This window comes from Mesitornis unicolor, unplaced genomic scaffold (genome assembly GCF_000695765.1).
Source record: "Mesitornis unicolor isolate BGI_N332 unplaced genomic scaffold, ASM69576v1 scaffold8261, whole genome shotgun sequence".
NCBI classification, from domain to species: Eukaryota; Metazoa; Chordata; class Aves; order Mesitornithiformes; family Mesitornithidae; genus Mesitornis; species Mesitornis unicolor.
Window position 1 is genome coordinate 37,706 of NW_010161714.1, and position 12,058 is coordinate 49,763.

Sequence of the window (12,058 nt, forward strand, 5' to 3'; positions counted from 1 at the left end):
GAACCCATTGTTCCCATCAGGCAGGAGGAGGGAGAGGCAAGTCCACCATAGCAAATGTCTGTGCTCTTTCTTTTCTTTTCCTAAATCCTTTAGTGGGGACGTGTATGGGGAGATGCCTCGCACAGGCAGTAGAAGAGGGGGGTTTGTCTCTTCTCTTTTTTCTTCATTAGATGGATGGAAGAAGCAGTATTGTGGACTGTGTATAACTGTCACTTTAGGTGGAGCACATAATCCTCTGGTTAGCTTGTAGCAAAGCTTTACTTAACAAGAAGGAGCAGAACGGAGAGCACCTTCAACGCCTGCTCAGGAACACCACCACATCCAGGCTGCTGGTTTCCCATTTCTCTGTTTGCTGAAGCTGTACCCTGGCCAGAGGGTGCATTTGTGCCTCCACTTCTGTCACTGCTGCAGCGGTGCTGTTAGCTCAGAGGAGTAGGAGCACTGCTCCCAGAGCTTGTAATGCAATGACATCCACGGGGACCTCCTCAGAGGTTGTTGACGTGCGGCTGCGTCTGGTGTAGGACGCCACTGCGGTAGACATCAGGTTTGAGTAGAAAGCATAAGGGAGATAGAATATGAATTTATCGTTTGGGTTATGGGCTGGCAAGAAATATTATGATTCTTGCTGAATTTAGCTAAGGAACTGTGCTTTGTGCTTTAGAAATTGTACCTTATCCTAATTTAATGTATCTGCTGATCTTTCATGGCAGGTGAGCGTAGATCTCAATTTTATGTAGAAGTGCATCTCAAGCAGTGCCTTGTCTTCTAAACTGTGCCCCAGTATCATTTCCTCTTTGGGGCACACTTATGATCCGATAAATTGGTAATCTCATTTAATGTGCGTGTACAGGAAAATTTCTCCTGTGGCAAATCCTAGAAGATAAAGGTCAAATTAACCACTTTAAAACATCGACTAATGAGTAGTGAAATGGCAGTTAAAATCTAAAATGTATGTGAAAATTTCTCCAACACAGGGTTATTGTTTGGACTGGAAGGGAGCGGAGTGAGACAAACTCAGTGCTGATTTCTTTCTCCTTTTGTTCTTAGAGACACCGTTGTGTGGGGTCTGTAGTCCTGTTCTACCCCACACAGGAATTAGCTTGTGGAGTGACTGAAGCCACTGAAGGACATTGCATAAACTTCCATGTCCTCCATACGTACAGAAAAGCAAGCAGTCAGTTCTCAAACGTGACTTTGCAGAACACTTATTTTGGTAACTTTTCCCTTTCCTCAGAGATCGATGACAGTGCCAGCAACTCCTCTTCACACTGCCCGGGTCCTGCAGGAGGATAAAGACCACTGGGATGAAGTGAAAGTGAGTCAGTCCTAGTTCACATTTCTTGAAGTCAAGGCTGAGCAGAGATTAGATGGGCTGGCTTCTCTGTGTCTGCTTATTGCCTTGGAGACTGTGGCCATTTGGAATGCAACCGTGTTCGATAAGGGAAGCACAGACAGTCCTGGTGAGAACAGTGGTATCTGTGATAATTGTTCTAAAAAGAATACTATTTGAGCCTTACAGCTGTGCCAAATACCAACAGAAATCATGTTTGTGATCGAAGTTATTCGTGATGCTACCTGCTGAGCCACTGTACGTGACCACAAAGGAGAAGGGTGGCGTTGAGGGAGCTTGAAGTTCAATCTAGCAAAGTGAAGAGTATGCTGAAAACGCAGGGGGACGGGGTGGGAGGGTTGAGCTGCATTCTGGTTCTCTGCTCTGCTCTTGTGTTTTAAAACAGCATTAAATAACCGTAGCCTTGTCTTCTTGTGACATTTGGCAAGGGGTGATAAAATACAGCTGGCTTTTCCTTAATCTGACCAGGTACCTCACGTACTGTTTGTACTGATGGCAGTTGAATGCTTCCTGCACAGAGAAACTATAGGGCAGACTGAAAGTTGTTTGCAAGCTTTAACTCTTTCCTGCTGGCCTTCACCAGCTTGGCGTGGTTTTACAACTGATTCTGAACTTTTTGTACTTCCAGTGCTTGGCATTTTGGTCATTGCAACATTCCTGTGGTGTACCTTACTGAGTAGTGATTTTATTTACATTGCTGATATATGGTCTCAGCTGATGAACTATGTAATGGTAAAATGTCATAGGAGCTAAGCAACATTAGCCTCCCAAGTCAAAGAGACCAAACACTTTCACTTGGAATTCTTTATTTCCGTGTTTCTGAGAACTTACACCTGTGTGTTGTGTAGGTCCTCGCGGTATTCCCTTGGGATTCCCATAGTATTTAATGGTTTTTCTCTTTCCTGAACTAAATGCATAGACATTCATTTACTTAAGCAGATTTTTGCTCAAAGCCTTATTAAAAAGTGCACTTAAAGGTTAATTCAAGCTAAGGAAGCCTGTGAATTTGGCACACACACTTTTCAACCACTTTGTGTGGACTCTCTGTTCTAGTTCCTGCTAACGGCGCTTGGTAGCAGAGCAAGAGAAGCAGCGCTGTGACTCTGGTGTGAGGAGCCCAGACTCAGTAGCTGGCCAAGGCCAGAGCCAGGCAGTAAGAAACGCTGAGCACAGGGACATGGTGGAATTTAGGCCAGCAGAGCGTGGTCCTGCCTGCTCACATGGGAAACACGCTGTGAATGGTTCCTCCTGAATGAGTCTGTGAGTAGAACGAAGCTTTTGGTCATAGTGCAGTGCAGCAGAAAGGGCTCAGCTGGTCCAGCCGTGGTGTAACAGAGGGCTCGTGTTGGTGTCCGTCTCCTGGCAGTACTGGGGGGTGGCTGGGTGCTCTCTGCCGCAGGGTTCACAATAAATTGCTTCCTTGGTTTCAGGAGGAGATGACCAGCGCTTTGGCTACCATGAGGGTGGACTATGATCAGGTGAAAATCAAGGACTTGAAAACATCCAACAACCGCCTGCTGTACAAGCGCCGTAAGAAGCAGAAGCAGGCAGGCACCTCTTCTGCAGCCCCAGGGTGCAATAACCAATGAGAAGAGAAGCCAAGGACCTGTGGGTGGAGGGTAAAAGTTAAGAGGAACAATTTAAAATCAGTGTGATCGACTCAGCCTGTACCGCAAAGGCAATGAGACTGTGAAGAAGCTGTCCTGCAAAGAGGACAACGTTTTTATAGCTTGAATCAGGGCTTTGCTTTTAAAGGCTGACACGTATGACATGGTTCTGTTGTGTGTCTCTAGGGAAGGTGCAGTAATACCAGAGATGTTACGGGTTTTTGTTTGGCTTTCACTGTCCTGGAGGAGGGGAGAGAGCAGGAGGCACTCTCAGCACACCAGTGCGCTGAGGCTTTAGCAGCCGTCTACCAGAGTAACTTGTGCTACCATTTTAAATGTGGGAATAGAAAATTCTGGGTGTTCTCCTAGGAGTGCTTTAGTAGCTCAACCAGGAACACTGAGAAAGGAGAAAATGTCACTGCTCTTCACACAAGTAGCACAGATGCAGTTCTGCTTTTGATGCATCTGGACAGTATTTCATGTTAGAATGGGTAAGGATAGTCAGTATTTCCAAACTTACCTCCTATAGCTAGAGTATCACCTAAAGCCTGAACAGTCCTTCCTGTTACAGGAAAAAGCATCCGTACATTTCCATTTCCATGAAGTCTTCACGTAGTCCCATGTGGAGATTTGGGTTTGTTGTGGATTCTCCTTTGATAAGGTGTAAGTTTTCTGAACTGCACCCGTTGTGTTGTGTCTGCCGCTGACAGGCCTCTCTCTTGCAGTTTTTAATTTACATGGTACTTCATGTGAAGAGCTTTAATAAGGAATTAATTAATTGAAAGTGCCCTGCAGAGAATATTGCTGTTCCTCTCGGATCCACAACCTCTAGGGCGTGCAGCTGAACGTGCAGTTGTGGACAGGGGACTGCTCTGGAGGAGAAACTCCTCAAGTTCAGGAGGAGGGGGCAAGTGCCTGTTCCACCGATGGACCTCGGTGTCTGCAGCACCCCTTCTGGTGCTCACCTCCAGATCCTGTGCCTGGGACCTGCTCATCATCGCAAATTTGGGGGTGCTGGGCTTGGGGGGGGGATGCTGCTTTGGTTGCAGTGTTTTGTCAGTGCGTCTGGACCCAAAGGTTTTCCACCACCTGAGGGAGGTTACCCGTAAGTACACCCACCCATTGGGGTTTTTTGTCCTATTCTAAGTCTTGTTTTATGACAGCCTAGCCTTGGTTTGATGATTTGTTTTACTTTGTGATCAAAATATTTCCTCTCACTGTATTTTGGGTTGTGTTTTTTTTGGTTGAGGTGAAGCAAACAATTGTGAAAGGATTATCAGTGTCTGGGATGTAAATGCTGTGCTTCCAGTGGTGCAGGTAAAAACTGCTTTGTGGTAGGCACACAGATTGCTGGGGTGTTGATGAGATCAGAAGAGTTTCAAAAGACAAAAAGGAAACCAAGGCTTCAGACAGGATCTGAATCACCGGATCTGGCTGCCACGTAGATCTTGTTACCTCCACCAAAAATCAGCTCCGGGCTTTGGACCTTGTCTGGGAAGCCCTGTTCCCATCTTCCAAGTGTTGGATGAGACCTCTGTGAAATGGGCCTAGGGTTTTATAAACTGATTTTAATAAATGGTGTTACACCATCCCCTCCTGTCATCCCCGTTCTTGCTGAGATGCTGCAGTTTGTGTTGCTTTGGGAGGTGCGTCTGTGTTGAAGGCGATGGGAAAAGAGAGAAGGGAGGTGTGCAGTGATGTCCACGTTCAGTGGTTACCTGACTTGGAGGATTTAAGAGTTTCCAAGGTTATTTTTACATACTGACCTCTGCAGAGTTGTATGTTAAAATCATTTCACGTTTGTCTGGGTATCTGTATGACTGCAGCATGTCTTGTCTATTTTATCTTTTGACTCCTATGAATTATGCAAATATTATTCTCTACCTGTAGCTGATAATGCAATGAATGAAGAATTGTGGCATGTTCAGGGTGCAACGGTCGGGGTTAGAGCCAGATCCAAGTTTCCATCCCCTCATCCATATTTTTTGAGGGTGCTGTCTGGATTGCTCCTACCCTCCCACCCCTGTGCCCCATCAGGATGCCAAGTGCTCCCGCTGCCCCAGTTCATAGGGCAACCTGTTAACTGAGCATTAAGTGGTGATGTCCTGGCTGCCTTGGGTAGGGGGGTGTTGAAACCCAGCTCTCAGTTTCCAGCTGGCACCTTCTTGCTCCTCAGATCAGGACCTTCAAGAGCTGTATCTGCTCCTGAGTCGTTTTCCACAGGGAGCTGTAAAGCACATTTGGACCCGGTTCCTCCCTGTGGGGTTCCAGTCTTGGCTGCTCTGCAGCTCGAGCAGCAGCGATGAGCTGATGCGCTGGGCAGGCCCTGGGTGGCAATCCCGTCTCGTTAACTTTGGACCAGCAGTTCTTGTGTTCTGCCCTGCAGTCAGAGCGTACAGGAATGCTGGGGGGAACCTGAGGAGGGCCTTGAAATGGCAGACGTGGAAGTGTATTGCACAGGAGGGTTTGTACTCAATTTACACAAGAAGGGAGGCGATCCTGTGGGAGCTGGGAAGCAGCTGATGTGCGGTGCATGGCTGCTGTCCCCGCTGTGACACAGCTGCCTCCTGTCCCAGCGGGAGCAGGGAGTCAGGGCTCCGACAGAGCCAGAGCTGTGCGAACCTGCCAGGGACCAGCTCGGGGGGCTGCGCTTGTTGCCAGCCCTCCCTGGGGGTGCGGACGTTGCCCCTGCAGCTGAGGGTGCCCGTGGTGGCCGTGTCCGGACGCAGGTACCTGTGCCCCTATGGACTCACGTTGTCTGTGTGCGCGCCCGCGGCGCAGCGCCCCCTCCTGGCCGCGCTGCCGCTCTGCAACCGCTGGGGGGCCCGGGGCGCTGGCCCGGGTGCGACACCCGGACATCCCCATCGGCGTCAAACCCTGGGCTCTCCCGAGAGCTCCCGCAATCCCGGGAGCTGCCGTCAGTTAAAACTGTAACCCTCCGGCATCTGGGGGTCTGTGTCCCCTCGGCGTCCCTGCCAAGGCCTGCAGGGAGCACTGCCTGTTGCTGGCCCTGCAGGAGCCTGTGATGAGATCGGGGCGTACGTTTTGCAGGGAAGCTTTGCTTTCCGGCTGCTGGCTCTGTAGTCGAAGGGCCCGCCTCCTGGCTGCATTCACACGCGTTATAAAGAACTCTGGTGTGCTAGCGGTGGTGTTTGGATCTCGCCTCTTCCCCCAGCCATATAGTATAATAGTCTCTTTGGAACCTGCTGCTTCGGATCCAAATTTATAGCCTGTTTTTAGAAAGGACAGGCTATTATAGAACTGATTATGTATTTGCATATTCATCAGCCATATAGAGGAGGTAAAGAGCTGGGAAGGGAAAGAAGAAATGAATGGTCAATAGAGAAGGCTTCACGGAGAGCACACATTAAAAGGTCTATTTATTTTTTACAGCAGAAGCTAAAACAGGGCTGTGCACAATTCCCCACCCCCATTCCTTTTCATAGCGATTGCTTATGGGCCGCTGCCTCCCCTTGTGCTTCTCTGCCCTCATCCCTGGGCGTTCTTGCTCGCTCACTCCCAAGTGCACTTCTTGCAAGTCACACACAAGTGTGAACACGAGCACGGGGAAAAGTCCCTCCCTCACTTTTCTGTTTCTTGCTATACGATTTCTTACCTGTCTGACCACGTGCCACGTGGCGAGCCTTTTCTTGACTCGGTACAATTAGAAACTGGCGTTAATGGTGAGCTCTTGGCCTACTTCTGTGTTTTTCCTATTTGTCAGAACCCAGCGTGCAGCCCTGGGATTGCTTTTCTCTCTTAACACTTCACTGCCTAGAGTCTAGAGGCCCAATTATGAAACTGCTTCTGACTTGTCTGACGTGAGGGACGACGAAAACGCCGCATCCTCAGTTTGATCTAATTTCCCGTCCTCTTTTCAGTTCAGGCTTTACTTGGCCCACGTTTAGACAAAGGCACTTGTGAGAAAAGGAAGGGTTTAGTGAGGAGGAGAGAACCGAAGCTTTTAATTGCTTGGACGTAATCGCAGTACAGCTACTGCGGACCTCGCTGTTCACCCTGTGTTGGAGGTAGGGAGGAGCTGTTAACAGCGTCCAGCTGCTCTGATGTACGTGCATGCACAGCCTAGGGATGGAGGCAGTGATGGGAGCCAGCTCTGCTGGACTGAATGGGAGGAGATGCACCTAGGCATTTAAATAACATACTAACACCTCATAAACCCTAATGCACCCCAGCGCATTCACCAGGGCCCCTTCATGCTCACCAGCAAACCGCAGGGAGCGGAGGCAAGCAGGGAACGAATCCACACGTGGGAGAACTCCTTTCTGGCTTCTGGGGGTTTCTGTGGAAATAGCAGAACTCTCTTTTTCCTGGGCTCCAGTATTGCCCCCCTTCACCTGGCTGTTGGCAGCAGTGGAGCTTGCATGGCCAAGAATGGACATAGTTAATTTTCTTCTGGAGAGCCCGCACAGGAGGAAGACAAGGAAGCACATTTGGAAGATGGAGAGCACGTACTTGAAACCTCAAAGGAAAAGAAATAATTGTCAACATTTCTTGCAAGCTAACAGGCAAGTTTACTGCAGGTACAAACTTAAACGCATCCCACATCTGGAAAACTGAGGTTAGAGCAGTCCTGGATGATGACATTTGCTGAAGAAATGTTTCCCGAAATCTTTGTGCTGAGTGAGAAAATGCTTTTTGAGTACAGCTTGAATAACATTATTTTGAGTCTGTGTGGTTAGAAGAACTTACCGGGGCAGAGGGAGGGCACTGGGGATGTGTCATGTTGAAGAATAAGATGAGCAATGTCTGCTGTTGTGTCCTACTCCACCCTGGTTTCTCACTGCAGGAGCTACCTCTGTACAGACACAGCAGGATAGACTTGACTCTTTTGAAGTCTTTTTTACCACTAGAGGAGGAGAATGTTCCTATGCCTTAGGGAGATGTGGACAGCGATCTTGTGGCTGCAGATGCACACCTACATAAACCTGTGATGGTTTATTTCAAGGTTTCCTGCCTCGAGATCTCCTAGGTTTGCTCTGACCGCGTAGAGGCACAGAGGCATCGCTGTCATCGCTTCCTCGTAGGGCTTGAGACTGCAAAAACCAGCAGTTGCTGAAATGTTCTGCCGTGGTTCTTAGCTTCCAGGAGCCAAAGGAGAGAAAAAGGCAGCTTTCCAGTAGCTGGAGGTGACATGAAGGGCCAGGCTGCCTTTTACCTGAGGAGGGGTGGCACCTGAGGATGCTGTACAGGCATTGCCTTGATTCGGTTCAGCTTCCAGAGCTGATAATAAACACATTTGAGCTGGATGAGGCTGCATGCCCAAATTAGTAGGAAAGTCTCTGCTGCTTTGACAGCATGATGGGTTTTTTCCACTGCTTTTTGCCACTGAAATGTGCTTATTTGGTCTGTGGTTGCAAACCATTTAGCATTCTTGGTCTTGGGGCTGCGCTGAAGCTGAATAACTCAAAAAAAAGGAGGAGTTGCATCATTTTCTTCCATGTTAAGCTTCTAAATTTATTCCTGTTGAATTTTGCTGCATTCAAGTTAATTACTGGTGTCGCCAGCGTAGCAGTTGTTTCTTATTGCACCTTCTTTATTTGTTAATGGTGGTCATAAGTGCCGCTCTTCGGCGAGTGTGTCCTTTTAGTCTTAGGAGTTTTATCCGAGTTTTGAAATTAAATGGCGAGGTTATTTTGCCTAACATTGTTCTCCCAAAACTTCCAGGCTTAATCCATTTGGGAAACGTGGAAGAGGGTCTCAAGAGATTTCTTATTGCTTAGCTACTGAAACACCTGCTAAAGCTGAGCTCTAAAAAAACCTGGAAATTATTTAAATGTGAAAAAGAGTGGGCTGATCTGGAAAAGAAACTTCTCAAAAGGCTAAAATTAGAATGGAAAGTGTTAGGAGAGAAATTCTGGTGGGGGAGGAGGACTGAGATTTTTTTTTTTAATAAAAATGCTACCACTTGAGTAATGATGCAGGAAATTCTGCTGGGGGTATTGGCTGCTGCTCCAGCCCCGAGCAGGTCCCGAATTCAGAAGTAATTCTGTTCCCCTCAAGATAGACACACAGCACAGACTCCATTTCTTTCTGAGGCAGTCTAAAGCGAGGCTCAGCTTGATGTTTATAAAAGAGACTTTAGAGGAAATGCTATCAGTGTACCCAATAAATGGTCTCTTCTTTGGAGCGACTAATAACTGAGCAAACGCGCTTTGCAGACCAAGTTCTGCTCTCCCAAAGCTGGACAGTGAGATCCCTTTCTGCTTGCAGAAACCTTGTCGAGGTGAGGGGAACCTTCCTCTTTGCTTTCAGACATTCTGCATTGCTCTCTTGCACTTCCTCACTGTGGGTTTGGCTCTTGTAGAAATCCAGGCAGTTTTCTGAAGGCGAATGTCCCGCAATGCAATGGTTTTTCTTCTTTGGCTCAGCTGCAGTTGTACCACCTCTTCTTTTATCTCTGGACTTCTCGTGGTGTAAGGTATTGGAAGGTTTTCAAGGAATCCCACTGCCTGGCAGGAAAGAAGGCACTACATTGTATGTAAAATGGTGAGGAGGAAAGTTCCAAGCAGTGGGTAACAGCAGGAAAAATAACCCTCTGAGGGTGGTAGGAGACATCCTCAAAACCACGAACCCACTTAGGATTTAATACTTTTTTCTCCTGTTTGAGACTGGGCTGTGGGTTTACACTGCAGTGTTGATGGGTGCCTCCTTTGGGGATAACCCAAAGGGTGCTCGTCTTCCATCAGGGTCACAGAAATCCCCTGCGTGGTGGCGTGGTGAGCAGCTCTGCCCTGCTCACCTCACCAAGACTTCTCCCCGAGGCTGTGCTCTTCCTTCACCATCATTTCTCAAACCCGGGGTGAATGATGGGGAGTTAAGTAGAGACATTGGCCCTTTCAGCTCCTGCATGGGATGCTTTAACCTTTGCTATATGGAGACCTCAGCTTTATGCAGAATAAACGTTTCCATTTCTTAGGAAATTCTGTTACTTTAAAATCCTATTTCCCATGGGATTTAAGCTTTCAACTCTGTAAAGCACCGTGCTGGTGTCCTGGGTCACAGGACTGTTATTCCAAAATCTCTTGGGGCCAGTTGTCCATTATCTCGCTGAGAAGCAGCCGCTTAGAGCAGAAATACTTTGATTTCCTCCTCCTGGCTTTCAGGTCTTTGTGTGGAATACTTCATTTCAGTACAGAGCGAAATGAGCTGGGCCAGTTCAGAATCTGAACATGCGTCTTGGTTAAATCCGCAGGGACAGAGGGAAGAGTGGGAGTGAAGACGGTTTCCTTGCTCTGCTTGCCTACAGCATAATTTCTTCAGCCATCAGCCCAGATCAATCTCTGCTAATATTTCCTCTAACTAAGAAAAAATAATAAAAAAGGTTAAAAAACACTCCTTCAAAAATAAAAAAGAAAAGGCTGAGATTTGCTGCAACAACTCTGGTAGTTTGCTTCCCCTGCAGCTAAATCAGACAAGTCCTTAAATTCCTTTCCTCTATACCTAGAACACAGTCGTTGATTTCTCATGCAAAAAGCTAGCTTATGATTATTGGAAAACTCTGAACTAGTACGCCAAATACCTTTAAAAATAATTAAAAAATACTTTTCTTCTGTGCAAAGAGGGGGACACCTCAAGGAACCCCTTAGGCCCCTGCCATCCTCACTGTGGCAACAGTAAATCACAGACACTGACATTCTCCTGGCTCTACATTTATTTACTTGTAATTCAGTGGCAGCTTAAGCTTTATAGTGAAGGCATAACTTCAGTTAGTTAAAAGGGGAAATTAATACTGAGTTAATACTCTGTATTCACGTACCTGTACCCCATCATCCCAAGCCAGCCCAGTCCATGCATCTCTGTTTCCACTTCCTCCAATGCTCTGGGTAGGCACAGCTATTTCAGTTATACCGAAGAACCACGCTCCGTTGGCTGTGCTGTTGTACCATGCTGGTGTTTCCCAGTCAATTGGGCCAGAGGGACCAACTGCAAGAAAAGAAGTGGGCATTCCCATTAGTCTTGGCAGCCTTGCCACAGTTAATCAGCTCAGGTGTGTGATCATGAGATGATCCCATTTGCAAATCTCTAGGATCGTGGTCTTTGGATCCCTCATTTCCTTCCTTCCAGTTTCTTTTTACTCCTTCCAAGTTATTCCTCCAAATTTTTCCTTTCTGCCATCTAAGAAAGCCAACCCTTCTGACCTGCAGACCTTCTGTATGTGCTCACTCCTTCCCAGTCCTCTAGCACCCAGGGAACAGCAAAACAGTGAGGAAAATGCTCCAACACTGCCCCCAGAAGTGAAATCCCACAGACAGGACCTGCAGAGCCTTAACACAGCGACAGGCGTCCCTGCATCTCTGAGGAGCTGCAAGGTGACCACGGCATCAGAGAGTGTTCCCCTGCGGTCTCGAAGCAGTGAGTGACACCACAGCTCCTCTTGGCAGGAGCAGAGCACGCATTTCCAGTTCCGATGGTCTTTGGGGTTGTCAGCCGTGCTCTTGCTCCCTGGAGAAGTGGGTGACACTGCTTTGTTCCACAGAGAAATGGGAGGATTGACCTTGACTCTGCTTGGGTATGATGATGGATGTGATGATATCTTGGATATGCCAGGACAAGGGGCAGTGGTCCCAAGCTGGAGCACAGGAGGTTCAAGCTGAAGATGAGGACAAAGTTTGTGAGTGTGAGGGTTATGGAGCATGGCCCAGGCTGCCCAGAGAGGTTGTGGAGTCTCCTTGTCTGCAGACACCCAAAGCCCTGGCCGTGTTCCTGTGTGACTGCTCTGGTGATCCTGCTCTGGCAGGGGTTGCACTGGGGGAGCTTTCCAGGTCCCTTCCAGCTCCTCACATTCTGGGATGCTGTGATATGAACCTTCACTGCTTGTTTTGATGTTAGTTTCTAAACTGTATTTGTTGCCTCTGTTGCTGCTCTAAATACTGCAGGTTTTGCCCTTGCCCTACATTTCCCATTCTCTTCCCAGTTTAGCATCTTTAATATATTCCCTTTACCCATACTATAGAAACTACTTTTTTTACATGAAATATTTTGTCAACTGCTGGAATTCGTAGGCTTATGAGTGGGCTTCATATCCCACTGTTTAAATGGTCAATATCGAATCAATTTACTTATATTAAATAATTTGCTA

At 47.6% G+C, this 12,058-nt stretch overlaps 1 protein-coding gene across 1 annotated transcript in view; it reads left to right on the top strand.

Moving 5' to 3' along the window:
• Positions 1 to 3,147, top strand: part of MAPKAPK3 (mitogen-activated protein kinase-activated protein kinase 3) — a gene marked incomplete at its 5' end in the record, with an annotated part of 12,774 nt that extends 9,627 nt beyond the window's left edge. The window contains 2 exons of the mRNA XM_010193416.1: positions 1,235 to 1,315; positions 2,782 to 3,147. Coding sequence (XP_010191718.1) covers positions 1,235 to 1,315; positions 2,782 to 2,940 — 240 coding nt within the window. The remainder of the gene's footprint in view (positions 1 to 1,234; positions 1,316 to 2,781) is intronic.
• Positions 3,148 to 12,058: the final 8,911 nt, after the last annotated feature.